Source organism: Sphaerodactylus townsendi, linkage group LG15, assembly GCF_021028975.2.
Source record: "Sphaerodactylus townsendi isolate TG3544 linkage group LG15, MPM_Stown_v2.3, whole genome shotgun sequence".
NCBI lineage: Eukaryota > Metazoa > Chordata > Lepidosauria > Squamata > Sphaerodactylidae > Sphaerodactylus > Sphaerodactylus townsendi.
In genome coordinates this window covers 39162691-39190643 of record NC_059439.1, presented here as the reverse complement: position 1 = coordinate 39190643, position 27953 = coordinate 39162691, and the positions used below count along the sequence as shown (strand labels likewise).

At 51.5% G+C, this 27953-nt stretch overlaps 1 protein-coding gene across 5 annotated transcripts in view; it reads right to left on the bottom strand.

The window, feature by feature from the left end:
* The window catches only part of LOC125444496 (phosphatidylinositol 4,5-bisphosphate 3-kinase catalytic subunit alpha isoform-like), a 29453-nt gene extending 5397 nt beyond the window's left edge, over positions 1–24056 (bottom strand). The window contains exons 1-19 of one of the 5 annotated variants that reach the window (XM_048516942.1): positions 23586–24056; positions 22934–23146; positions 20662–20920; positions 20023–20185; positions 19686–19895; positions 18088–18338; positions 17099–17341; positions 16669–16754; positions 15355–15460; positions 14760–14912; positions 13539–13673; positions 13332–13456; positions 11777–11858; positions 11488–11652; positions 9551–9654; positions 9049–9220; positions 8632–8738; positions 8348–8469; positions 872–950 (exon numbers count right to left, since the gene is read on the bottom strand). In XM_048516942.1, coding sequence (XP_048372899.1) covers positions 872–950; positions 8348–8469; positions 8632–8738; positions 9049–9220; positions 9551–9654; positions 11488–11652; positions 11777–11858; positions 13332–13456; positions 13539–13673; positions 14760–14912; positions 15355–15460; positions 16669–16754; positions 17099–17341; positions 18088–18338; positions 19686–19895; positions 20023–20185; positions 20662–20850 — 2492 coding nt within the window. In that variant the 5' untranslated portion in view covers positions 20851–20920; positions 22934–23146; positions 23586–24056. Of the gene's footprint in view, positions 1–871; positions 951–8347; positions 8470–8631; positions 8739–9048; positions 9221–9550; positions 9655–11487; positions 11653–11776; positions 11859–13331; positions 13457–13538; positions 13674–14759; positions 14913–15354; positions 15461–16668; positions 16755–17098; positions 17342–18087; positions 18339–19685; positions 19896–20022; positions 20186–20661; positions 20921–22933; positions 23147–23585 lie in introns of those variants that run through there. The other 4 variants (XM_048516940.1, XM_048516938.1, XM_048516941.1 and 1 more) reach the window with 4 other exon arrangements.
* Between the last annotated feature and the right edge of the window lie 3897 nt (positions 24057–27953).

Below are 27953 nucleotides of genomic sequence, written 5' to 3'. Positions count from 1 at the left end.
AGTTCCAAGTTTATGTCAAAATTAAGGTGTATATAAGTATAACAGAAATTTGTCTTCAAGCTTTGAAGGAAGTAAAGAAAAAAGAAAGAATGGTTATACAAAATTAGGAATTAATTTGAGACTTAAGTTTAAGATTGTAATAATGAGGAAGCAAAACACGTCAATAATTGTTACATTAGAATATGGATGAAATGGAAACTATGTAACTTATGTGTTTTTTATGTTTTTTATAATTTTGAAACTAATAAAGATTTACACTTCAAAAAAAAGAAAAAGAAAAGTAAGGGTCTTCCCTTGTGCTTGGTAAGCTGCTGTGCTGGACCATACGGTGGCTGCAAAGGGCAAATCCAGGCCCTGAGCCTTGGCAACAACGTACACAGGAATCACATCTCCGTTGCTTCTGAGGCCAGGCAGAAGCCTGCAAAGCACGCTATAAGAACAGGTGCGTTTTCTGTGCAAAACGGTGTCTGGGGCTCGCCCTGGGCTGTGCCCCACCCCCTCACAACTGGGCCTCACCCCGAACCCCCCATGGAGTTCAAGGCAGAGGCCGTGGCTCGGCCCACCCCTGAACTCCACCTGGTATTTGGATGTGGCTTGAGCCCATTTCATGGTGGACCCGGCTCTTCTGGGCCCAGCTTCAAACTGCCGGCCTCAAGCCCAGGAAGAGTCTGCCAGCCCTGCCAGGAACAACACAGGCAGGTGGAAACTCCTGGCACTTCTCACAGTTCGGGCTTGGACTCTAGAGAACCTCCAGAAGAAGAGCAGCCTTTGCTCACAGAACAAAAAGCCGCGCCAGAGGAGGCTGGAGAGGGGCCGAAAGGGTGGGCCTCCGGGGTCAGCAGCAGGCCTCCGGGCCCACACGTCTCCTTACCGCAAGTCCAGCCCCTGGTTCTGCCACATGCTCTCCATGATCCGGATGATCTGCAGCGTCAGCATATCTTGCCGGAGGTCTGGGAGCAACAAACAGCAGAGACGAGTATCAGGACCACACTGGGGGGGGGGGGGGCATCCTCTTTCTAGGGGTCAAAATGTGCTTGTGTGGATGGCAGTGGGGAATGAAGGACAGTGCAGGAGCAGAGTGGAAAGGAGGAATCATGGTGTCCCCAGTCGGGGTCTAGCTCCTTGTCTCTGTGAGAACGTGTGGTTTTAGAATGGCCCTTAGCAGGGTTCTAGAGCAGAGTTAGAGCAGGTGTCCCTAACATGGTGTAAAGGTTTCAATGGTGTTGATGGTAAGAGCAGCCGCCTAACCTTGAGTACATTCCACAGCCCGGGCGATGGGCCAGCTTCATCGGCGGAGACTTTTATCTCCTCTTGTGGGGAGATGAGGTCCTCCGTTCCATGGGAAGCTCAGGGAGGGATGGGATGAATAGAGTTATAACCTGTGCTTCTGGCGGGAAGTGTATTTCCTGCCACTAAATTATTACTTGAGCTTTCTAAGATGTCTGAATAAGCGGTCTTTTTTTTCACCAAGAGCCTTTGTTTTCTGCTTCTATGGAATTCCTTACATTGTAGCAGGAATCCTAATTACATCCTATATCCCTAGTGCAGTGAGACCTCCTGAATTGTCTACCGGCATGGAGAGGTTAAGATATGGCCTGCGGAAGGTCAGGTAGCCCCAAAGAGGCTCCGACCTTTCCCTTCTGGATCTGGAGGAACCCCGAGGCGGGAGAGCGAGGTCTCGCTGGTGACTCTTCCCGATCCCCTGCGATATCCAACACGCAGTCTTCCTTTACTCCCGTTGGAGCGAGGAGCGTGGCGGCGACCATGGGAACTTACATGAGTGGATTTGGAGGCGGCTGTCTGGATGGTCGGCGCCTGTGGATCCGGATCTCTACCCGTTTACCCCATTATGGATTACAAACCTCTGGAGATGCAACCTGTCAAATAAAGCTGGGAGGAAGGCGGGGCCTGACCACCTTTCATCGCGGCAACCCAGGAGTCCGATGAGCGATTCCTGGACTTCCATTATTTTGGTGATGCTCCCAAAGAACCACGTGGCACAGCGCACCGCGGCCGATCCAGAAGGACACTGGGACTAAACCTGGGATTGGGAGGGGTGTCATTACCGTCTCCGATCCGGACCCCCCTGATCCCGGGTCAGCAGCTGCACTGGGGAGCCACGGTGCTCACCGGTGTCTCCGATGTCAGCTTCCAGGCGAAAGGAAGAAGTCCGAAGAAAGCCTGCGCTCAGCCGGATGTGTTCCCTCTCCCATCGAAGAGAACTGGGATGAGTAAAAGGCCGACTTCGAGATGCCCAAGAAGCATGGACCGTGAGCGCCAGCTATGGGAGGAGGAGCGGGCTGCAGTTACGCAACAAATGGCGAAACCTGCAGAGGGACCGGGAACAGCAGCGCCAATGAAGTCCAACTTCGAAGTTGGACCGTTGCCAGAATCGCGCTCCAAGCGACAATATCGCCCAGAATCTGTCAGTCCATGATAAGGTCCTGGAACACTCCAGACTGGATTTACAGCGGCAGCGAAAGCGTTCAGAGCCTTGCGCCGCGCAAAGTGATGAGCTTACTGCAGCTATTAAGCGGGACGAACTGGCTAAGCATTGGAGCGAGAAAAGCGGCCCTGCATCGCGCGCAAGATGCGTCTGACCCGCCAGGAGAGCTGAGAGCTGGCGCGTTGGAACTGAGGGCAAAGGCAAGACGAGACCAGGAAGCCCAAGTTGGAGTCTATGCTGTTACTGATACTGCAGCCAGTATGGAGAGCAGCGTGGCTGGAGTCCTGCCACTAAGCGCCAGCGGCATTGGCGATGACCGCCCGATTCCGGCCCCTGTGCAAGCTGCCCGCTTAACCTGCTCAACCCGTGCAGCGCTGGCCCCTGCGAGCGCCAAGAGCCGATGGAAGGGGGGTTACTATAGGCCCCGATACCTGCCCGTTTTGATGGGGACCGCTTCCAAGCTTCCCTACTTCATTTTGCAACTCGATGCCCACATGGGAAGACTATGATGATTTATACCCGGTCTGGCGAAAAAATCACGGGACCATCGGCTCCAGTCCTGGATAGGGCAGCAACCCGACTGGATTTGTGACCCTTTTAGATTTACAAGATGAAGACTCTGCATACGGTGCCGCATTCCTCAGAAAGCCTTAAGAATGGCGCTTCCAAGATCCGAGCGAAAATGGGGCTATCCAGCACCATCAAAACTATCCAGCCGCAGGGCAGCCGACCCGTTTGCAGGTGCCCATTGAATTTAGATGCGTCGCGGCTGCTCGAGAGCTCCCTCTGAGTAGCCTGAGCGCTGCCAGAATCACGAATGCTTCTCAGATGCTGTTAATGACAAGCTCGCGTGAAAGCGGTGTTTTAATTCGGGTTCTCGCACTGTGCTGATTGGATCAGTTAGGATCCCCAGGTGGTATTTCGTCTTGGAATAAGCTTCGTGCGGAGCCATGCGCCGAAGCCTGCTACTCGTCACCAAGTGCAAGCCCGTAGCCCGCCCCCACCGAGACCACCTCTGGCGCCCGTCATGCCGACTGGGATTATGCCTTTACTGCGGAGGACCAGGTCATCCTAGCAGCCAACTGTCGAAGAAGAGCAAAACCAGCAGCTCTCAGCCCGCGCACCCCATCTGCCAAGCCACCCACGCAAAACCGGGGGCGCCTCCGGCCGGGCTCTTCTAAAGAGGCGGTCATCGAAGGCGACCCAGAGGAGGGAAACGCAGCTGTTTGCCTTTCTTCAGCCCCCCATGGATATAGGTCCGATCCTGGCCATTGGTGAGTGAAGGCAGCTCCCATTGCTGTCAAAGCGTTTCTGGCGTAACCCAGCTAAACATACTGCATTATAGCCTGCGGCCCTTGTGGATTTCTGGCTTATCCCATTGCTTAATCTGCATTTAGGTAGCAGAGGAGCTGAGTCTGGATAAAATTCCCCTAGGCTAAGCCCAGCTACCATTCACCCAAATGGGCTGGCAGCCCTCCTTTCGAGGAGCGAAAGGACCGGCCCAGTTCAAAAAACACAACCCGGTTCTCCTCCGTTAAATACGCCCGACCATTTAGGAGAAAAGTGGATTTTATTTTGGCATGGCCAGTAATGGAAGCCTCCATGAAAGTTTTGGGCATGCCATGGTTATTATTACATGAACCAAAGTTTCATTTTGGAAAACGGATCTTAGAATTCGCACTGACCCTCCCTCGCGGTGAACCACATGAATTGGGGGAAAACTCAGCTTCTCCTGACACCCCTCCCTGGCTTCATCAGCGTTGCTCCGATTCTATTGGCATCCCACGGTGATACCAAGATCTAGCCAGAGTTTTTTCAGAACCAGAGTCGATCAGTTTACCACCCATAGAGACACTGACTGCCGTCGTTATACAGCCAGAGCAACTGCCTAAGGTAGAATCTGCACCGTGAGTCCCAATGAAGAAGAAAGGAACTTCGTGCCCTTCTTGGACAAGAACCTATTTCGCTCGCTGGGTTCATACGGCCGGGCTATGAAACACACACCGCAGCTGCTCCGTTTGTTTTGTAAAAGAAAGATGGAGTCTTCGCGAAGCTGCACAGATTAACCGAGTCTCGAATGCGAAGTCTCCCTGTCCAATAAATATCCGCTGCCTTTGATCAAGGGACCTTTTACCCAGATGCACGCACTGGAGCAAAGAGAGCATCTTTACTAAATTAGGACTTGAGAAGAAGCTTATTACAGAGTCAAGAATTGCTAGAAGGCTATATAGAACACTTGACTCGCGTTTAACACAAAGTTTGGACAGTTTGAATACTTAATAATGCCATTCGGGTTAGAGTGGGGCCCGGAAAGGCTTTTTATGGCCCTCCATCAGCGAAGATTCTCCATGATTTATTATTAATACAAAGGGAGTTGTAGGTATGCTTCCAGATGACAGCGATTTTAATTTATTCACAAACCATAGAAGAGCATGAAGCATTGGTTAGGGGAGGTATTGAAGCGGCTTGCTCAACAACTCCCTCTCTTTGCCGACTCTCCAAATGCTGTTTTCACGCAGACCTCATTTGACCATTTGGGTTACGTTTACGGATCTGCATGGAGAGGAGCTTAAAATGGATCCTGCTTTAAAATTGGTAGCCGGTCCCTCAATATGGCCTGCCCCACCAACCCATAAAGGAACTCCAATGCTTTTCTGGGTTTTGCTAATAATTTCTCATGCGTGACTTTATACCCACAATTAGCTGAGCTGACTCTCTCCCTCTCACAGACCTCTTCAGCACTAAGGGTAGAATCACTGTCCAGCCAAGCCGGGGGCCCCTTTCCTAGTCTGAAGAGATGCCAAACAGGCACCTTTCAGCTCTTAAAGTCTGCTTTTACCGCGAACCTATCCTAAAGCACCCTGACCCAGATCTCCCGTTTGTAGTTCCGCGTGGATGCCTCGGACAGCGCTTAGGGGCAACCCTGTTGCAGAAAAATAAAGATGGTAGGCTGGTTCCGTGCTTGACCTATCAAAGGAAATTCCTCCGGTGCTGAACTCAACTGGACTGTAGGAGGATAAAGAGACTGCAGCCATCAAAAGTAGCACTCTCCACTTGGCGCCACTGGCTGGAGGGGCTAAACACGCTTGCTTCAGGTTTGATGCGGATCACCAAAACCTGGCGCTCTTTCCACCCCCCCTCAAGATGTCCATAAAACAACTCCGTTGGGCCGATTTCTTTTCTCGTTTCTCTTTCACAGTCCATTTTTTCCCGGAAAACCAATAAGCTAGCTGGCCAGGCGGCTCTGGCGCCTACCACCACGGAGGGTGCAGGAGCTGCCTTCACGGGACATTCCGCACTGTTCTCTCCCCTCCCAGTTAGGACTGGCTGTCACACCCGATCTCAAACGTCCACTCCTCCTTCACGCCCATTCCTAGCCTGCGTCTCTCCCTTTCCCTGCGGGAACTTCGAGGCCCGGGGCTGCCACCGAGCCTCAAGCGGAGGAAAGTGACTCCCAATTCGCGTTTGGAGGAGAATGGAGTTTGTGGCCAGAGGATTGTTATTACGTGCCTCCCCATCCATAAGCAGGTTCTTGAAGCCTGCCACGCGATGCCCTTCGGCTGGACATTTTGGCTTTCTGAAAACTCTGCATTTGGCCCGCCCGTCAGTTCTGGTGGCGGCGCAATGCTTAAAGGACGTGGTATATTAAAGGGATTTGCTCTGTTTGTGCAGAAGCCTAAAACCATTCGGGGAGAAAGCCCCATGGGCTGTTGAAACCCTCTCGGTGGCCTCCTCCCGCCCCTTAGGAAGTCATCTCCATGGATTTTATTACAGATTTGCCGAAAGTCCTTGCTTAACCACGGTCTTGTGGGTGGTGGTGGACTTATTTTCTAAACGGCCCATTTTATTCCATGTTAAGCCCATCCCCTCCGGCTCCTAAGTTAGCACGGCTGTTCATTCCAACATGTTTACCGTCTGCCTCCGCCCCATTAAAGGTGGTCTCCGACCCCGCTTGGCCCCAATTCATTTCTAAGTTCTGGAAGGCGTTTTTTTGGGGTTGTTGGGGGCCGCCCGGCGATCGCCGCCCTACCGCGTTCAGAAGTGGCCGGATTGAGTCGGAGAAGAGCAGACAGAACCCTAGAGCAGTATTTCACGTTGTTACACCCAGCCACCGCCAAGATGAGGTTAGTGCGAGGCTCATTCTGCGTTCGCGAATGCAGCCTATAACAATGCGGTTCATAGCGAGTACAAAGAAACCCCGCTTTGAAATTGTATTGTCTGGTCGCTCGTTCCGCCCGTTGCCGCCCAACTTCACCGACAGCTTTGGATCCTCAGAGTTTCAACAATGGATTTCATCCCTAGCCGAGGGATGGAAATCGGGATCAGAACCAACCTTACAACAGGCTAAGGACTCCCAAAAGCTGCAGCGGATAAGCTACCGCTTCAGGTTTCCACTCTGCGTGTAGAGCAGGTGTGTTGTCTGCCAAAAATCTCAGAGGCGTGCATAAATTTTTCCAAACTAGGCCAAAAGATTTGTAGGACCTTTTCAGATTACTAAAGTGATTAATGATGTCACTGCCCGATTGGATTTGCCCTAACTCTCTTAGTAACATTCATCCTGTCTTCCATTCCAGTTTACTAAAGGAGGGCTCCAGCTTCCGATGCCAGCGCGACCAGCGGAGGGCCCACTAACTATTATTGATGGCCACAAGCACTCTGAGAGTGGCGCCATCCTGGACTCTACGCTTTATTAGCAAAGCGCACGCAATATTATTTAGTCTCTTGGGTTAGGATATTCCTCTGGAATTATAATCAATGGGTTTTATTCGAAAATATTGGCGCCCCCCACCCTTATTTCTGCTTTCGCAGCCTTTCATATAAGCCTGAGGGAAGGGTCTTCTTTAAAGGGAGGCAGAGTGTAAAGGTTTCAATGGTGTTGATAGGCATTAAAGAGCAGCCGCCCAACCGTGAGTACATTCCACAGCCCGAGCGCTGCGCCAGCTTCTTCATCGGTGGAGACTTTATCTCTTGTGGGAGATGAGGTCTCGTTCCCATCAGGAAGCCGGGAGGGGGATGGGATGAATAGAGTTATAACCTGTGCTTCTGGCGGGAAGTGTCATTCCTGCCACTGCGTGTACTTGAGCTTTCTAAGATGTCTGAATAAACGGTCTTTTTTCACCAAAGAGCCTTTTATTTCTGCTTCTATGGAATTCCTTACACATGGACCCCACGGGCACCTGCCAGCATGTTTCCTGGTGCCCGCTAAGCATTTTTAGAAAGTGAGTGGGCCAGGGTGGAGCTTTTGCCCAGCAAGGCGTCTGACTGGCCCCTGGAGATTTGAATATTGCACTAGAACACTAGAACACTATTGCACTAGAACACTAGAATAGTGCACTAGAACTAGGGTCAGTGACCTGCGGCTCTCCAGATGTTCATGAACTACAATTCCCATCAGGCCATGCTGGCAGGGGCTAATGGGAATTGTAGTTCATGAACATCTGGAGAGCCGCAGGTTGCAAACCCCTGCACTAGAACCAACTGCCGCCGCCACCACACAAGGATCACTGTGTGACTGAAGGTAAGCTGCAGCAGCCATTTTGTGGCTGGCTCCACCTCCCGCAACAACCATTTTGTGGCTGAGCCCACGATGTCAGGATTTCAGAGGTGCTTGCCGGCTCAGAAAGGTGGGCGACCTCTGGACTAAATAAGCTCAGGGAATGTGGAGGGCAAGGGCAATGTGGAGGAAGACATTTTTCCTCTCCCACCCTGGAACCTACGGTCACCACACGAACACAGCAGGGAAGACCCAGGACAAGCAAACGTCCTCCCTCCACACCATGAATATCCCAATCCCATTCCAAGTGGGAGACCAACAGGCTGAGCAGAAATGCTCCTTCCGCCTGTCCTCATCTCCTCCGGTCCGGCCTCCCTGCCCCGCCCCGCTCGCTCTGCCGTGCTCACCGTCTCCATTCTTGAAAATGATCTCGTGGTTTGTGAAGAGCAGCTCAGACATGATGTCGGGGTTCTCCCAGTTCAACCACAAGGGCCGCTTGGCAGAGGACATGATTCGGCACTCATCCAGCCTGGTGAAGGGGGAACGTTGGTCAGAGGGGCCCCTTTGGAGCGGGCCTTCCGCTGTTCCCAGCCCACCAATCCTCCCCCTAGGGACCCCGGAGACCTGGCCAATTTCCCCTCTAAGCTATTAGGCTGACCTTCCTGTTGCCCCGGAGAAAACTGGGTCTCACCGGAGATTGCCTAGCTGGTGCACAGGATTGAGGGGACAGATAAAGCCCTGAAGCGCCTCCATATAATCCGGTCTCCTCATTTGCTCCACCAGAAACTTCATCTGCATCTTGGGAGGAGGGGGGAGAGGACCAAAAGACACAAGAAGGGAGCAAGACAGAAGTCTCTGAGCACATGCAAAGTGTTTTCAGTCAGCACTTCATTAGCCATAGCCACTCACACATGCCAGAGGAAGAGAAAGGGGGTTTCCCTTCTTTTTAGAAGAGCTGCTGCGCCTGAGCTGCATTTCCTCAACCTCCTCTCGTGGCGATCCTGCTCAGGAAACGGAAGACGGGCTTAACCCCTCAGAGTGGAGGAGGGTTGCTGCGGAATACCTTTAGCAAGGAGAACAAAAGATAAAGAGGAGCCGTGGCAGGTACCTTTTGCGTCTCATCCTTCTTCTCTTGCTTCAGGATGTCAGTCAGGTTTATAAGTTTCTCCATGGCCTCCACCTGCCGGTTCAGGTGCTTCAGGTACATCCCGCAGCCACGGCAAAAGGCCTCCAGCATCAGCCCAAAGCGCTGAGAAACGGGCTTGCTGTGCATCTCGGACCTGCAGGAGGCAAGACAGGAATCGTCTCACAGCCCACTTCTGGGCTCTATAATTCTTTTCCTCTACCAAGCCGGTGGAAAAGATCTCAACATGGTGGCGGCTGGTTTTATTGCGCTATGGGGTGCTGTCAGGATTCTCTCGTGAACGGCTTACACTGTTTATTATTGTTGTTATTATGCTGCTTATAGTCTGTCTTTCCCACTGAGACCGATTACATGAAGTAAGTCCAGTACAATCAGAGGGACGGGACAAGATCTCCCAGCAGTGACCGAGAGCTCCCCTTCGCCCTCTGTCAGCCTCGGCCATTTCTTCCCTCTCGGCCACACTTACTTGAGATGCCAGAAATAGAAGTGCCCGATCCGTTGGTTTGTCAGGGCCTTCATGGTCAGAAATCGGGCCAGGGGGTTGTCCAAATACTGCTCGTACTTGAGAACCTTCCAAAAAGGAGACAGTCAGGGGGAGGGGTTAAGCTCTAGCTGCTAGAAGAAGCAGTTTGCTACTGGTCTCAGTCTCTTCCACTGGTAGGACAATCAACTGAACAACAGACAGAAATTCAACAGGCACCGCCTTCCCAATCACTGCCTCTCCACAGAGTGTGGGATAAACATGTAGTATAAGCCCCTGTCCCAGATTTTTACACATACTTACAATCGCAGGAGTCACAAGTGACATTTCTGTATTTTTATTTTGAAAATGTCACAAACAGGCAGCATCAAGGCAATGAGATGACTATCTGGCGTGCCCCCCCCCCCCAATCCCAGATGCAAATAAAAAAATCCCAGATGCCTGCCTGCCTCTCCCACCTCTCAGTGGCAAAAGGTCTCAGGCACAGGGACCCTGGATTTAGAAAGCAATTCTAAGCAGGTCACCTTGAAAGCAAGTCCCATTTCATTCAATGAAACTTGCAGCTAGGAGAGAGCGCAGCCTGAATACAGGAAGTGGATGTTGCCTGTGTAGTATCTGCTGCCTTGACAAATATGTAAGCAGAAGAAGAAGAGTTTGGATTTATATCCCCCCTTTCTCTCCTGTAGGAGACTCAAAGGGGCTCACAATCTCCTTGCCCTTCCCCCCTCACAACAAACACCCTGTGAGGTGGGTGGGGCTGAGAGAGCTCCGAGAAGCTGTGACTAGCCCAAGGTCACCCAGCTGGCGTGTGTGGGAGTGCACAGGCTAATCTGAATTCCCCAGATAAGCCTCCACAGCTCAGGCGGCAGAGCGGGGAATCAAACTCGGTTCCTCCAGATTAGATACAAGAGCTCTTAGCCTCCTACGCCACTGCTGCTCTGCACAAGAAACAGCAGAGGTGCCCCCACAAGGTCCTGGAAGAGGAGTATCACTTTGGCCAGGCTCTGATGAACATCATGTTTCAAAAGCAGAGAAAGATTCCCACCTATCTGCTGATGATCTTTGGACACTGAGGCTCATTTCGCACATGCAGAATAATGCACTTTCAAACTGCTTCCAGTGCTCTTTGAAGCTGTGCAGAATAGCAAAATCCTCTTGCAAACAGTTCTGAAAGTGGTTTGAAAACGCATTATTTTGCATGTGCGGAAGGGGCCTGACAAACGTCCCCCAAGCCTCACATTGGGTGGTCAAGGGTTTATCAGCAGGGCAGCAAAAGGGTCACCCACAAATGAGGAGTTTCAGAATACTCCCCAGGTATACAGAAAAACCAGAACATTATACGTTAAAACATTTCAGACTAATGGGAACCAATTACATTTAAAGGAGGTCACATCAAAATTGGTGGAAGAAAGTCCGGAGGGTGAGGTGTATTTGACACTGGAATTATCTCCTTCATAAAGTGATGGACTCTTCAACATTGAAGGTTTTTAAGTATCATGGTCTGAGATATTATAGTTGTAGTTTCTGCACCGGCAGGGGGTTGGACTAAATGACCCTGATGGTCCCTTCCAACTCTGAAATTAAATGACTTTGTTAAATTTAAAAAACAAAACAGAGAGGAACCTCGGGCTCAAAACCCAGCTGAGCATGTGCTAGGAAGCATAAAACTCCAAGGGACACTGAGCCCCAGTTTTTTTTTGCTAATGGGAGTTGGGACATGTTTGACCTGAGAAACGAAACAGTTATACCTGTTTCGACCAGAGCCGATCTGCACCCAGTGCTTGTCGCGCAGACTCTATTTGAAGTGCCCTAGAGGGGCTATCCGGTATGGCCACAGGCTAACAACCACCTGCCGTCTTCCTGTGACCCACCCCAGCCCCCTGGCTACCAAGGTCGGCTCTGCTTCACCACAAATCTCTTACCTGAACGAGTTGGATGAGATACTGAGAGAGCTTGTCGTCCGTCAGGCCCTTCACGAGGCATTTCAGGGCAAATTCTCTCACGACCGGGTCAGGAAAGTTGCAGTCCAGGAGTTCCATGGAGAGCTCAGGCTTGATGAGTGGCCACTCTCGGAGGAGGCAGTACATCTAGGGCGGCAGGACAGCAGGCAGGAGGTGACCAACGGACCATGTGGGGAAACGGCCATTGCCAGCCGCAAGGCCGAAGGAAACAGAGGCCCGCCTCGCCACACACAGAACACTATAATCTCACCTGAGCCACCTCATCCCGTGAATTCCACTTGACAGACAGCAGTAGTTTAGGGAGGGTCTCTGGGATGTTTACACAGTAGTGTCTGGAAGGAAAACAGGACAGGTGAGACCCAAGCAGCTCCATTCTGCCACTGAATCCTGCCTCCTGCTCTTTCGCTCCATCTATGAGCGGGGTGTAGTGGTGACTGGAGGACTAGGAGCTGGAAGACCCAGATTCAAATCCTCTTCTGCCACGGAAGCTTGCTGGACATCCACAGCCCAGGCATTCTCAGCTGATTGATGGTGATCCCAGTGGGATTTTCAAGGCAAAATATGTTCAGAGGTGATTTGCCATTACCTGTCTCCAGGTGGCTGCCCTGGTATTTCTTGGTGGTCTCCCATCCAAATACCAACCAGGGCCAACCCTACTGAGCCTCTGAGATCAGACCAGGCTAGCTTGGCCAGCCCAGGTCTCAGCCTTAACCAACTTTCATTTATGTATTTAAAACATTAGCAGCATTTCTTCGTTGCAAAGCTCAAGGCAGCTTCCAAACTTAGATAAAACACACAGAATAAAAATACACTAAAAACATAAAACCAACGTTTAAAAGAATTACTCAGGACTCCTACTAAATTTAAGCAAATGGACTCCTAAATATAAGCATCTTTAACCATATCCTAAAGACAAGGCATGAGGTGGCCAGGCTCACCTCCCTCGGGAGGCTGTTGCGTAGTTGTGGGGCTGCCACTGAAAAGGCCCTTCAAAGGGTTACTGTAGAGATTAAAATGGAGGAATGAAGGACAATGCCTATCACGCCTTGGAAGAACAGCTTGATAAAAATGTACTAAATACAGCTTGATAAAATACAGCTTTTCTATTTAATTATAGCAGCACGTTTAAATTTGGCGAAACTATGGAGAACAGAAATAACCTCCTCCCTGGAAGACTGGAAAACCAAAGTCCAGCAACTTTTTATCCTTGACAAAGGGGTACACCAAGTAAGACTGTTACCGGCAGAAATATACACAGAAAACTGGCGACCGTGGATCAACTATCAAAAGGCAACTTTAGGCACAAATTTTCTTCCAATTGACTATTAACTGAAAGGAATGATAATAACAATGTTACATCATTAACTGTTTAAATTAATTTTTTCTTTATGAATTAGAAGTTTGATTAAGGAATATTAGAACAAATAAATAAGCCGAACCGATGGGTTCAGGATCAACAATCAGCTAGGAATACTATGAATGATTTGTAAAGTTAATGTAATTTGAAGGAGAAGTCCATAACTTTGTTTTTCTTCTCTTTTTTTCTCTCTTATTATTTCTTTCTTTCCCTCTTCTTTTATATATTCACAACTTTATATATATAGATGGAATGTTTTTATGTACTTATGCTTTAAATACTTGTTTAATACTTGTAACCAATGCTCCTATTTTTTTCTTTATCACAAATAATAAAAATATATTAAAAAAATAAAATAAAATACAGCTTGATAAAAATGTACTAAAATAATGTAAAAATGTACTAAAATCTCCTTTAGATGGGAACCTCAGAGCCCCTGCCCACACACCTGTGCCTCCACAGGAAATCCTTCTCTTGTTCAGTGATCTCCGAAAGGGGGTCCCTGTTGCAAATACTGCGGAGCTGCTCCAGTTCGCTTTCATCGAGAGAGCTGTCCCGGGCCAAACGGTTACTCTGGAAAAAGGAAGAAAGATTATCCCTCCCAGCCTCACTTCTCCCACCACCCCTTCCCCAAGCTCAGAGCTGGCCCCCTTACCAATCCCACCATGCAGTAGTTGAGCCCCAGCTCCCGAGACATGGCCCAGTTGGCGTGCTCCTCTATTTCAGCAGAGTCAGCAAATTTGACAGTGTGGCTGTACCAGGTGAATTCCAGCTCCAGGCAAGGGGTCTCCTGCGAAGGGAGAAGTGGGCCAGCAAGTTAAGAAATCTCAAGTCGGAACTTTCCCCTTTCCCCTGCAGCTAATTTCTCATTCATTCCTGGACTGAATCTTCTCCAGGAATTATTGCTGCTGTGGCCTCCGTTGACACCAGGCACCTGCTTTCTTGGTGCCCACTTTCTTCTTCTTCAAGGCAAAGAGCCCAGACTGACTTCCTTTCACCTCACTGGAGCAAGGAGGTGCTTCAGAGAAGGTCAGGAGTCCAGCAGGTTCTCACAAGGTCCTGAGAGTAGGTTACTAATTATTTGTGTGTGCCGAGAGGGGGTTACTAATCGGTGATTTTGCCACGTGATTTTTGCCTACAGAACTTGAAGCAGTCTAGCAGGAGGTGCACCAGCGTGCGTGGCAGCCTGCGCCTGTGTGCATTCGTTTCCCACCCAAGGACCGGCACAGCAGCTGCGTCCTTGCCACAGCCCCGCCCAGGAATGCCCCGCCCCCAGAATGCCCCGCCCAGCCCCATTGGCACTACGCCACAGTTTGAATCCCACCACCATGGAAACCTGTTACTAAAAATTTTTGGATCCCACCACTGCAGGAGTCATCCCCTTTGTGTCCACAGGGGGCACCCTTCCAGAAACAGCTGCCTCCCCCGCAGGGGGATGCTTGGCGGCTGACAAGTCTGGGTTGGGGGTACAGCCTGGGGAGGGAACTCGGGATGGTATAACGCCATCATAACTACCCTCCAAGGCAGCCATCTTCTCCGAGGGAGCTGATCTCTGTGCTTTGGAGATCAGCGACCATTCCAGGGGATCTCCAGGCCTACCTGGAAGTTGGCAACCCTCCCTAGAACCCCCACAATCTGGAAGCAGAAGGTGCATGGGGTGGGCCTACCGGTGGGCGGAGAGACAATCAGGATGAACGGAAAAATGTTGGCTGCCAGAAAATTCCAGAACTGCACTTTCCCCCTGGGGGTGCCTGTTTTAAACCTCTGCCTTCCCCGTCCACAAGACAGAACCCACAGTCACCACCGCACAACACAGCTGGAGAAAGTGCTCTGCACGCGAGAAGAGTCTTGTTGCGCAGGGGAGGAACAGCCTCACCTTATTAGGGTTGGAGCCCCCCACTCCGATGGGATTGAGCAGGTCCTCCAGGCCGTGGGGCACGGGCCACAGGTTCAGCGCCATCTTCCCAGCCACCAGGGTGTCTTTGTAATCGAAGAGGTTGACGTTGCCCCAGGCGAGGGGGCAGTGCTCCTGTTGAGTGGGCACACACACAGGAAGGTGCCTTATTCTGCCTCAGGTGCTCAGCCCACCAAGGTCAGCATGGCCGACTCAGACTGGCAGCCGCTCTCCAAGGTCTTTCACATCAGCTGCTGCCAGTGACTGAACGTGGGACCTTCCGCATGTCAAGCAGAGGCCATTCTGCTGAGCCCTGGTGGTCCCTCTGCGGATCAGAGTGGCCATGAAGGGCTGCATGAGACTCAGCTCCCACGCCACGCTCTGTTTGCAAGAGGAGAGGGGCTGGAGTTTACGCCCGCCCAGAGGTACCCCACCATACCCCCGCCTGGCTGCTCAGCGTCTTCCACAGGGCAAAGGCACCCTCTTTGCTATTCACTGGCCCAAAGGCTCAGCCTCAGCGTGGCAACAGAAGCACCTGTAGAAGCCGCCCCCTCCGACCTGCCGTGAGGACGCTCACCTCCTTGGCCCCCTTCCGGCCTTTCACTGAGCATATTGAAACACAGAGACGGGCGGCTCGAGGTAAGTCAGTGAGATAGATGTCGTACGACAGCCACTCGTTCCACCTGCCAATAAAGAGAGTCATACTGGAGTCAGCCAAGGGGAGGGGGGTGGGCGCTGCCAAAGTGGCCCCCGCCCTACCCCTTGCAAGGCACGGTCAAATCAGGTGTGCACTTGGGGTTCTGTTTCTGGAGCTCCCAGATATTTTTAAACTCGGTTCTCAGGCACTTGTGTTCATTCCTGAGAACAGCTACCTTTGAGTCCCATCGCGCTAAGAGACCAACATGATTTGGGGAAGTCTAAGCTTTCGAGGGTCAAAATCCCCTTCGTCAGATACCAACAAAGGGAACTCTGACTCTTGAAATCTTATACCCTGAAAATCTTGACTCTCAAAAGGTTTGAATCCCTGGAAGTCTTGTTGGTCTGTAAGATACTCCTGAACTTGAACCTTCTGCTGAATACCAGAATGGCTACCCTAAGAACATAAGAACAAGCCAGCTGGATCAGACCAGAGTCCATCTAGTCCAGGGGTAGGGAACCTGCGGCTCTCCAGATGTTCAGGAACTACAATTCCCATCAGCCTCTGTCAGCATGGCCAATTGGCCATGCTGACGAAACTGATAAGAAAGTGGAGTTCCTGGATTTATCTGGGCTGCTGGTCCTGATCTAGTCCAACTCTCTGCTACTCACAGTAGCCCACCAGGTGCCTTTGGGAGATCACATGCAGGAGGTGAAAGCAATGGCCTTCTGCTGCTGCTGCTGTTGCTCCCGAGCACCTGGTCTGCTAAGGCATTTGCAATCTCAGATCAAGGAGGATCAAGATTGGGAGCCATAAATCGACTTCTCCTCCATAAATATGTCCAAGCCCCTTTTAAAGCTATCCAGGTGAGTGGCCATCACCACCTCCTGTGGCAGCAGATTCCAAACACCAATCACACATTGCGTGAAGAAGTGTTTCCTTTTATTAGTCCTAATTCTTCCCCCCAGCATTTTCAATGAATGCCCCCTGGTTCTAGAATTGTGAGAAAGAGAGAAAAATTTCTCTCTGTCAACATTTTCTACCCCATGCATAATTTTATAGACTTCAATCATATCCCCCTTCAGACGTCTCCTCTCCAAACTAAAGAGTCCCAAATGCTGCAGCCTCTCCTCATAGGGAAGGTGCTCCAGAACAGCATTTATAAAACAGCTGAACGCAGACGTCTCATTTGCCCCTTGGAGGCACTTCATCCCTGCCTTGCCACTCTCCATGACTTCCCTGTGCCATGATTACCGAGGGTTTGAGCAGGGGACGCGCTGGGTGTTCACGTTGTCACAAAGGGGCTCTCCACCGTGGAAGATTCCCGTCCGGACATAGATCTACAAAGAGAGAGAGAAAGATGAGAACAAACCTTGGGGGTCGCCCTGCTCTATCACTGCTAGCTCCTTTTCTCCCAGAGGATTAGGTAAGAGCTCCGTGCTTCCAACAGAGAAAACCCAGCCACACTGGCCATCCCCTTTCCAGTTCCCCACCAATCTGGGCTGTTCAGACTTCTCAGAAGTTCAGGAAAATGGACTCTGGAACTGCTGCCCAAGGGGAGCTGCAAGGGGAGCAGCAGGTCAGGGGAAGGGGCTGGGTGCCTGCCAGGAGTACAACCGCCACATGATGGCCCAAAGCCCTCCGCTCTGCCCAGAGGCTCAGCCAGGCCTCCCTCACGCCTCACCTTATCGATATCGCGGATGTTGACATTGACGTAGGTGGCGCAAAGGATCTTGATTCGCAGAAGGCTGTTGATGGACCACAGTGACTTGGAGGGGACGTCTCCATTGACGTGCGAGGAAGGGGCGGAGCGGCGCGCGTAGGAGGGCAGCACAAACACGTTGGCCGGCAGCTGGCCGTAGAGGCTCTCCTTGCTCATCAGCATCAGGTGGGGAAGGCGGCCAATGGCAATGCAGTTCCTCATGTACTGGGGGTTGAGACAGGGAAAGGAAGAACGGACCATAAGCAAAGGGGCTCAATCTCCCTTATGCCAACGGGGCTTTCTCTTAGTTCCCATTCATTTCAATGGGGCCTTGGGAAAGGAACCGCTCAAACTGCAGCGGAAGAGGCGTTCACAAGTCAGACATAGATCTGGGAGTCTGAGGACTGAATGCCTGTTCTGCTATGATGTACACTGGTCTGTCATGAAGATAAAAAGGGAAAGCAGCCCAGTATCTTTAGAAGAAGAGATGCGAAAGCAATGTACAATGTACATGGACTACAAATCCCATCAGCCATGCTGGCAGGGGCTGATGGGAATTGTAGTCCATGAACCTCTGGAGAACTGCAGGTTGCAGACCCCTGTACTAGACAAACAGAGGGGCAGCAGACAGGAGGACTTCCCGCTGAATGGGGGGGTGTCCTGGAATCCAATAGTTTCGTCTCCTACTCTGCTGCTTTTAGCGGAGCCTCTGAACTCGTTGGTGAAGAGACAGCAAGTCAACCATTTGCGCATGGCTGATTCTGCATTCGTGGGTCTTCTCAACAGCCCCATGGGGTAGGCCAGCCTGACTGGTCCAGTAGCAGAACAGGCATTTGATCCTCAGTCACCTAGATCTTTCTGGGACACGCAAACCCCTCCACTGCTGGGTTTTGGGGTACGGGTGTTCCTCATATGGTGAAATAGCCCTTGCCAGACAGGGCCGCTCCTTGTGGGTGTGAAGGGCCTCTCACCTTGTACTGGCTGAGCGGATATTTCTCAAGTAAATACTCGTCGCAGCCGCACACCTTCAGGAGGTACTTCCCCTGGTACTCCTGCACACACAGGCGCAGCTGCTCCGGGGACAGGTGCATGCTGCGGGTCTTCTTTCGGATGGCCTCGGCAATCACCTGTTCCGGCAGCGCATCATGCGGAGTCTTGAGGGTATATTTCTGTTTGTCGTTGTTTGGAGACACAATAACCCAAATGGTCACTATGATCCGACCTTCAGGAGACGGAGGGGGAAAGCAGGACAAGGAAGAGTCACTCGTGTGAGCCGGGCCCTCGTGTGCAGAGGACAGCGCGAGGGGCGTCAGACAGCTGTGCAAGGAGGGGGGCAGCCCCACTCCTGGCATGGCCAGCCTCCCCAGAGCCTCTGCCCCAAAGGCCAGGCTGGCAGCTACCAGGGGCAGCAGCCACAGCTATAGCCAGCCCTGCCTCAGGCATCTCCAGAGGTGGGATCCAGCAGGTTCTCACAGGTTCCCGAGAGTAGGTTACTAATTATTTGTGTGTGCCGAGAGGGGGTTACTAATGGGTGATTTTGCCACATGATTTTTGCCTTAGTTACGCCCCTCCTCTCAGCAGTAGCACGCAGAACTTGAAGCAGTCTAGCAGGAGGTGCATCAGCGTGCGTGGCAGCCTGCGCCTGCGTGCATTCGTTTCCCGCCCAAGGACTGGCGCAGCGGCTGTGTCCTTGCCACAGCCCTGCCCAGGAATACCCCGCCCCAGGAATGCCCGGCTCGCCCCCGTCATGCCCTGCCCAGCCCCACTGGCGCTACGCCACAGTTTGAATCCCACCACCATGGGAACCTGTTACTAAAATTTTTGGATCCCACCATTGGGCATCTCCTTGGATCACTTCGGGAAACCTTTCGTCTTGGGAGGATATTTGGTATATCCAGCCTGATAGCTTTTTTTTAAAAAAAAATGCCATACCCAATCTGATAGCTTTTCCTAAAAAAATGATCTTTTCTAGTAACATTTCATGATAGCTATACTGCTGGTTTTGTTTTATTAATTGTAACCAAGCTCAGTCCTTGAGGGAAATTTACACGACAGCCTGAAAAATACACCAGGGAAGGCTTTTTAGGAGAAAGAAACTCCTGGAAGGACAGAACCTGCAGACCCTTAAAAGACAGGAAGTGCTGGTGCTTCCTTTCTGGCTTTCAAAGGGCCAAAACTACATGGCAGAGTTTTTAACAAACCAGATCTGGTTTCCTGGATCCAACTTGGATTCCCTGCAGACATACAGCAACTGTGGCAAACGGCTTTTAAAAAATAAAGGCGTGCCCAAAACGGTTGGAACCCTGCTAATGGAGTCTAACCTTAACTCTCTTCTCCCAACCACCCCACCAAATACATGAAACCCCTGCCCTTGGATCCCCCTTTCCCTCAAGTTTTCCTGGAATTACAACTGACCCAACTACAGAAATCAGTTCCCCAAGAGAAAACAGCAGCTTCAGAGGGTGACCTAGGTGATGTCATAGCCTGCCGAGATTCGTTTTCTCCAGAAACCCTGCCTTCCTCCTTCAGGTTCCACCCCCAACTCCGGAGCAGGCATCCCTACAGTTACCTTTGTCCAGTTTGCTGTAGACGTGTTTGGGCAGCTCCGGACTGGACTCCACGTTGGGGGGATAGACGTATAAAGCCTGACTTTGGGGCCCAACTGCCCCTCGTGTCTCCACAGCCTCACGGCAAACGGAGAGAATATTTCTCCGGAATTCTTGCACCTCAGGGTCCTTGACAAGTTCGAATTCGCAGATGGGCATCCCAATGGCAAACCCTGGGCCAAAGAAGACAGGTCAGAGGGCCAGTCGAGCTGTTGTCAAACTTGTTTCTCAATGCCACTCCCTCCCCACTCCCGCAACAAGTTTGGTCAGACCTGGTTTGGCCTTGGCTTCGAGACTCACCAATCTCTCGGTTCAAGATCTTCTCCTCTCGGTTACCCACAGGCTCGATGACCTTAAGGATAGGCTGGAAGAGGCGCAGATCACACAGACGCCGTGACTCATCGTAGAATTCTTCCCTCTCCGCTTCCTGAGTCACCCCCACAAAGATGTAGGAGGATTCATCCTGGGGTGTGAAAGGGAAAGTGGTTTGGGGACACTGAGGCCCTTTCCCCACTTACCTTAAGCCCCGCGCTACTCTCCTCAAGTAGCGCGGGGTCTACTACAGGAATGACAAGCGCAGCCGCCCCGACGCTGCCCGGCTCGCTTCCCCTCAGGCGCCCGCGAGCATCCCACCAGGCTCCTTGGCTTGGCCACTGATGGGGACGCCCGGGCACACGCCAGAGATGCCACGCACTGAGTGTAGCGCGCAGCAAAGGTAAGTGGGGAAACGCCCTGAGAAGACCAGGTCAGTACTTGGGGGACCATCAAGGAAGTCCTGGGTTACGACACAAAGTTAGCCAATGGCAGATGGCCTCCAATACCTTCTGCCTTGAAAACCTTCCTACGGGGTTGCCTAAGTTGGCTGCAATTTGAGAGCCCTCCCCACCACCCCAGCTCTTCTTCTAACCCACTGGAGTCCTGTGTCCTCCTCCAACTGACCTGCAGGAGGTGGAAAAGGGGGTATTTCCTGGCCTCCTTGAAAAGGTCGTGTTTGATGCCCAGAAGAGTAGCTTCCCGCAGACATTCCAGAGTGACAATCATGCCATTGGGGAGGCAACAGTCCACCATGATCCGTGGGGGCATGAGGTGGAGCCCCCACAGCTCCCCGGAGGAGGGTCGTGGCGGCATGGCTGTGGTGGGGCAGGAAGACCCAGCACTTCACTAGAGACGCATCCAAGAACTAAAGCATACTGCTTACCTGAAGGGGAGAAGGAAGAGCGGGAGGGGGGTTAGAGGCCTTTTTCAAGACTGGAACTCAGCCTCATCACCATGTGCTAGCTCTGAAGACATACCAGACCCTGGAAGTCGGCCTCCCCACCACGTCCCACCCACTGACACCCCCCAAACAACCTTCTATTGGCCACTTCGGCATATGAATAAAGAACCGGAACCAGGAAGTCACTGTCTTAGTCAGAAGCAGGATATTATGCTGGCCCTTGGGAGAAGTCCACTTCAAGAGTCTCCATTTGCTCCAAATCTGGATGAAGCTTGCTGCCCCATGCTGGCATCTGCAAATAAGCCCTTTTCTGCAGGATACCCCAAGCCTCGTATTGCCTGAGCAACCCCAGCGCAAAACACAGCCCAATCCACACAGTAACTGGGTGCAATTCATGACTTGGAGACACAGGCATCCCTATTTCTGTAAGCCCCACCATTATATGTCAGCAACTTCTGTGATTACACAGCAGTGTTCTGTCCTGGCAAGGATGAGGGTTCATTCTGGAATAAGAGCTCCGTTTTAGGCCCGCCACCTTCAAGTTTGCTATGCCAACTGCAAAGCACATTTACCATAAAAATGCTAAAGGAGAAAAAGGGACATGGTTTTAAATAAAGTCGGGCTGACATAAAAGTTGGAAAAACTTAAGAAGTGTTTCCAGAAGCATGGGTTTTTTTTAAAGACACCTGTGAGGGCCTACAAGGAAGTATTCAGGACTCAGACTTTGGTGAACCTCCACAGGCAAGAGAGACTTGAAGCCAAAGCAGCTCTGCTCTGCCTTCCTGTTTGAATGAAGCACACCAACGTACAAAAAGGGGATTATTTTCAGCGATGTGGCCAGCTGGAGCTCACCAAATCTCAGAAGCTAAGCAAAGTTGGCCCTGGTTAATATTTGGAACTGGGACCACATAAGAACATACGAACTAGCCTGCTGGATCAGACCAGAGTCCATCTAGTCCAGCACTCTGCTACTCGCAGTAGCCCACCAGGTGCCTTTGGGAGATCACGTGCAGGATGTGAAAGCAATGGCCTTCTGCTGCTGCTGCTCCTGAGCACCTGGTCTGCTAAGGCATTTGCAATCTGAGATTAAGGAGGATCGAGATTGGTAGCCATAGATCGGCTTCTCCTCCATAAATCTGTCCAAGCCCTTTTTAAAGCTATCCAGGTTAGTGGCCATCACCACCTCCTGTGGCAGCATATTCCAAACACCAATCACATGTTGCGTGAAGAAGTGTTTCCTTTTATTAGTCCTAATTCTTCCCCCCAGCATTTTCAATGGACATCCGGAGTTGAAACACAGAGGCAGGCAGGGACAAACACCTCTGAACCTCACTTGGCTTGAAAACTAACTTAATGGCATCTTACACACACACAAAAAAATTGGGGGAAAGAGGCAATGGGAAGAAACAGTCCCTCTGCATGTGAATCTTGCATTGCATTTGTGCAGCCTAAGCATCGTGGCAGGTTTACCAGACCAGGGAAGAGGGCCAAATCCCAGGGCCCATGGAACTAGGCAAGTCATGTGACCTGGGTTTGGGCCTGCCCTGAGGGCCCATGATGGTTCCTGACAGTCCTGCGTCCAGGAAGAGGTCCTCTTCCGAGGGGTTACATTGCCCAATTTGTGAGAGGGGCTTGGGGAACAGTCCAGTGGAAACCTCTCCCATGCAAACCCCGTTGGAATAACTGGGTAATCCTGCTCATTTCATCTAGATGGGCACAAGAGAATTTCCCACTGAAGCACACTCAAAGCTACTTAAAAAAAACCCACCCCCACCAGCTTTGAAATACCACAGAGTAACACCAGTCAGCCATCAGCGCCACGGCTGGGAAACCCTACGCTGGCCTGATTCACACTCGCAACATGACAAGCATCAGAGCAGAAGGCCTTCCCTCTGCCCCAAGATTTCCCACTAAACACTTTTTGTTCAGCTGTCTCCACTGGGATCCCTTTCCACCAGGGTCTGAAGGATCCTAGCCATGCATGCAGCAGCTTACTCAAGAGCAAAGGATGAGCAAATGGCTGGGGCTGAAGAGAGGCTCCTGAAGAAGGCTGGACTGGTGGGCTTTGCTCCAATGCGATGGCAGGCAGGCAGGCTTCCTTAGGCTTCCTTAGGAATGCGTCGTCGCAGGATTTCTGTCCTCCGTTCCTGGCCTTCCAGCTGTCCCCCTTCTTTGCCAACCGACCATCCTTCTCTCTGCAGTCAAAAACTGTGGCGAAAATAAATTAATTCGAAACGTCTGAAAGGGGAGGGGGATGTAAACCCAAGCCCTAATAGGCGTCTGGAATGTCTGCCTCTCTGTAACAATGCCCCCCCCCCCGGGGGGCAAAGCCACTAGTATAGCTCTTATGATCAAGTCTCGGGCCAAGGGCTCTTCTGTGCATAACACGATGCAAAGGAAGGGAGGGGGAGCGAAGGATGTGTTTGACGCATGGCTCACGACCGTTGCAAAAAACCCAAACGCCGCCTTCCTCCCCTCGCCAGCCGAGCGAGTCCCCCGAGCGTAGCCGTAGCCACCTCGACGGCGGCGAGCCCGGGACAATATCCGAGAGCCGTTCCCTCCCCTCCCCCGAAACTTGTCCCGGCGACGCTTCCGTCTTCTACCTGCTGCTGGAAAGGCTTTTGGATAACAAAAGAACCCCACTTACGTGCCGCTGGATCCGGGAGTCACCAGGTTCCGTCTTGGTTCGCAGGATGCAAAAGCTGGTCTTCCTCCTCCTCCTCCTCTTCCTCCTCCCCACATCGAAGGGTTCTTCTTCTCCCTCCCCTCCCGCTGCTACTGCAACCATCGGATCCCCTCTTCCACCCGCCAGCAGCTAGAGAGTGCGTTTGCGAGTGGTGTATCCGGCATGGGAAAGCAAGGATTTCCGTTGGATCCACGGTTCCTCGCAGCTGGGAGGGGAGGGAGGAAAAACGGGACTTTTCCTGCAACACCCAAATGGAAGCGGGCTGTGCCAGTGAAGACATAGTCCACCCCCCACCCCCCTCGCCTCCAGGAAGGGCACCGGCGCTTGGGGGGGGGGGGCGGCTTGGGGAGAAAGAGGGCTGCAAAAGGAGGCAGAAGAAAGGGGCTGCAGGCAGCTGCTGCAGGGTTCGCCTCCCTCCTCCTCCTCCTCCTCCTCGCCCGCAGAAAAGAGCAGCGCGGCTGGAGAAAATGGATTCATCCCTGCTCGGGCAAATGGACAGAGACGCTGACAGAGAGCACGCTAGGGGGTAGCCTTGGGAGAGACCCGCTCGGAGTGCCAGCTGGGGGGCACGGAGGCCTTGAGGTGCCCCCGGACAGCTGGACAGTGGGGCAGAGACAGAGCAGGCACCCAGGCCCTGGTTCAGCCCCACAGCTCCCCACCTGAGCTCAAGCCAGGCCCCTGCTGCTGCTCTAAGCCTCATGCCCCCCCCAAATTATAACAACGATAACGCTTCTGTTGCCCCCCTTTCTTCTTTACTGAGCTCAAGGCGGCCAACAATACTACGAAGAAGAAAGGAGCTGTAACAGATAAAGCCAAAGCTTTAAAAATCACAATTCGGGACTGCTAGTCAACGTACCCAAATGTGGTTCTAAATAAAACCAGCCAGCTGCAAGACTGAAGCGAGGGGACCAGATGCCCCTCTCTCTTGGGAGGTGATTTTGCAATCTTGGGGCTGCCACCAAAAAGTCCCTCTCCAGCATAACACCCCCCCCCCCACACACACACACATATACACACTTCAACGAGATTCTAGGAAATTCAGGAGGGGTTCTCTCTCCCCTCAATCTTAACTCCTGGGCAGGAACTTGGGATGGAAGGAAACCCACCTCACAGGTTGGTGGTGAGGATGACATTGGAGGTGGGGTGGGGATGGAAGGAGTCAGGGTCCAGGGATAGTTCAACACCATGGCCACACAGCCCGGAAAACCCACCAGAACCACAAGTTGTTGTCTCAAGCACAGTGGCCCTAGCTGGATCTGAGATGAGCCTCAGGTGGCAGCCCCTAGCCAATGGTGGTAGGGGGTCTTTCCAGGCCACAAGGATCATCTTCCCCTGTGCCAATGGTGGGGAGATGCCCAGGTGTCACTCCAAGCTGTGGCTGGGCTGTCTTGGGCTGAGATCTTGCCCTGGAGGGAAAGGTAAGCCTCCTGGGGCTCTTGGGAGGAAGGCTGGAATAAAATGGGTCTAGGAGAGAGCCCAGGTTTCAGCCAGCCCATCTCACATCGCCTGGGGGGAGTTTTGCCCACAGTTCTGCCTTCTGGTGTTGCCAGAGTCAGTCTCACCCAAATTAAAAGGGCAACCTCAGGAAGAAACGGGGGGGGGGGGGGATCAAACTGGACACTTTGGAGATGATGATTTAATCATTTTTTTAATCCCTTGGCTCAGTCATCATCTAAAAGGGAAACTGCAATCAAGAATTCAGGAGAGGGAGACTTCGAAAGAACTAGAAAAGATCCTGAAGCATAGGGGGCGTGACTGAAAACCAAGACCAAATAATTCATACTATATTATTTCCCATTACTATGCAAGGGTGTGAAAGTTGGACAACAAAGAAAGCTGATTGGAAGAAAATCGATTCATTTGAAATGTGGTGTCAGAGGAGAGTTTTCTGGGCTGCCAAAAACAGCTAATCAGTGGATCCCAGATCAAAGCAAATCAAGCCAGAATTCACCCAAGAAGCTAAAATGACTAGTCTGGAATACACTACAAAGACTACCTGGAAAAGGTGGCTAGTAGATGTTTTAAATACATTTTAAAAATAATGCTAGGAAAGGTTGAAGGCATCAGGAAAACAGGAAGATCCAAAATTAGATGGATTGACTCAACAAAGGAAGCCATGGCTTTCAGTGGCAAGACCTGAGCAAGGCAGATAATTATATTATGGAGGTAATTCCTTCGCAGGATTGCTAGAAGTTGGAAAGCGACTTGATGGGACATAAGACACACAGGACTCCTTCAATAGTGAACCAAGAGAGAGTGAGGGGCAGCTGTGCCCTCCCTCAGAGCTTGTTAAATAAATACTAATTCCTGTATGAATAATGCTTTCTGGGTAGACTGACTTCATTCAAGCTGCAGACCACAAAAATGAAAATTTCTCAACCTCTACGCCAGGGCAACGGACCATTCATCTGCCGTTTTCAGCCTGTGGCAAACAGATGCTGAGTCACCGCCCAAAAATGCTCCCTCCATCTCCAACAATTTGGAATGTTTCTTTTAAAAAGAAAGAAATGTGTGTGTGTGTGGGGGGGGGGGGAATCCTGGTTGGACTTTTTGTTTTTACAAATCTACAGTCCTTTCATGTCTCACTAATTTATTCAGCAATTCCAGACAAATTGCTGTGCGAGGAGTCTACTGTTTACTCATCATAAATTTATTATATTTGACATAGCGAATTTTTTTTTAAATCACATGTGAGTATAGCTGGCAAGGCATGTTCTGTTAGATACTCTTCAGCTAATGGACTCTGTGTGATTGTGTCCAGCCATGTATTAAATTGCTATGAACTACACGCCAATTTTCTATCGATAGGCTGTGGCGCACATAGGACAGGAAGCCAGGAAATGGAGATTTTTCTATTCCTGTCTCTGTCTGAGATGACCTTGGGCAAAAAGCCACTTCCCAGCACTGTGATGTGCATCTTTTTCCTCCCTGCTCCAAGGGCATGAGGCAGCTGGACTGAGAGAGCGGTGGGGAGGCCTGTGAGGGCTGACTCCTCAGGTCAGGATGTAGGGAGCCTCTTCCAGAAGGCTGGAGGCAGCTAGAAGCGAGGTCCAGAGGAAGCCACACAAGCGGAAGTGGGAATGGTCCACCCACCTTCTCATGTCATTCTGCCCCATAATGCCAGCACGCCCTGAGTGAGCCAACTGAGCTAGAGCCAACTTAACTGAAAGGGAATTCCTAGAGAACATTAAAACCAAATCTTAAAACCCTACAAACAGTGTATACCTCTGCACTCATACAATTTAGATTCTGTGAACAGAAAGGCCACACCCCATAATTAGAATAAATTATGTAAATAAGCTTATAAATGAATCTTGTTTTTAAAAAGAGCAAATATTATTCTGCTTTTTGATACGTGTTTTTAAATACTCATTTTTGCAGGGAGATGACTACAAGAAAGAGAGTAAGAGGATATCAAGATAGTCTCAGTCTGTTCTGTGCAGTTGTGCAAACGCTTGGTGTTTTAAAAATCAGGGTTGAGGATTGTAACAAGGGGCCTTTCCCCACTTACCTTAAGCCCCGCGCTACTCTCCTCAAGTAGCGCGGGGTCCCCCTGGACCCCCCACGACAGGGGCGGCAACAGCACAGCCGCCCCGACACTGCCGCTGTCGCGCCCCCTCAGCACGTGGCATCCCTGGCGCTAGAGAAAACGGCGCCTTTTGATGACCCCGTGGGGTCGTGGGGACGCCTGGGCGCGCGGCATGGGGGGGATCCCTATGAGTGGGGAAACGCCCTATGCCAGTGATGGCGAACCTTTTTAAGACCGAGTGCCCAAATTGCAACCCAACCCCCAGTTATTTATCTCAAAGTGCCAACCCGGCAATTTAACCTGAATGCTGAGGTTTAAGTTTAGAAAAAACTGGTTGGCTCCCTCTTCCTCCACCCCACCCGCTCAAGCAGGGGCCAGCCTGCTGTAGCCTCCAGCAAGTCCCACACACACCGCTCTGTGCTTCTATAGCATCTTTGCCTCCTCTGCGCCCCCCCCCCCTCGGGTAGCAACCACCTGGAGCACAGGCACCAGGCCTGCCAGCTGTGTCCTCCTGCTCACCACAGTGCACGCATGCCGTGCTCAGTGGCCCAGGCCAGCCTAGATGTGTGTGTGGGGGTGTGTGGTGATTTTCTGCCCCCCACATGTCGAACTCTGTGTGTGCGTGCCCACAGAGAGGGCTCCGAGTGCCACCTCTGGCACCCGTGCCATAGGTTCGCCATCACTGCCCTATGCTGACCTCTTTGTTGGCTAGCGAGATGTACCTCTCAAACTCTCTCTCATATCCCTTCCTTGGAATGGGAATGAGCGACCCTTGTCTGTTATAGGAGGAAGGGTAAACT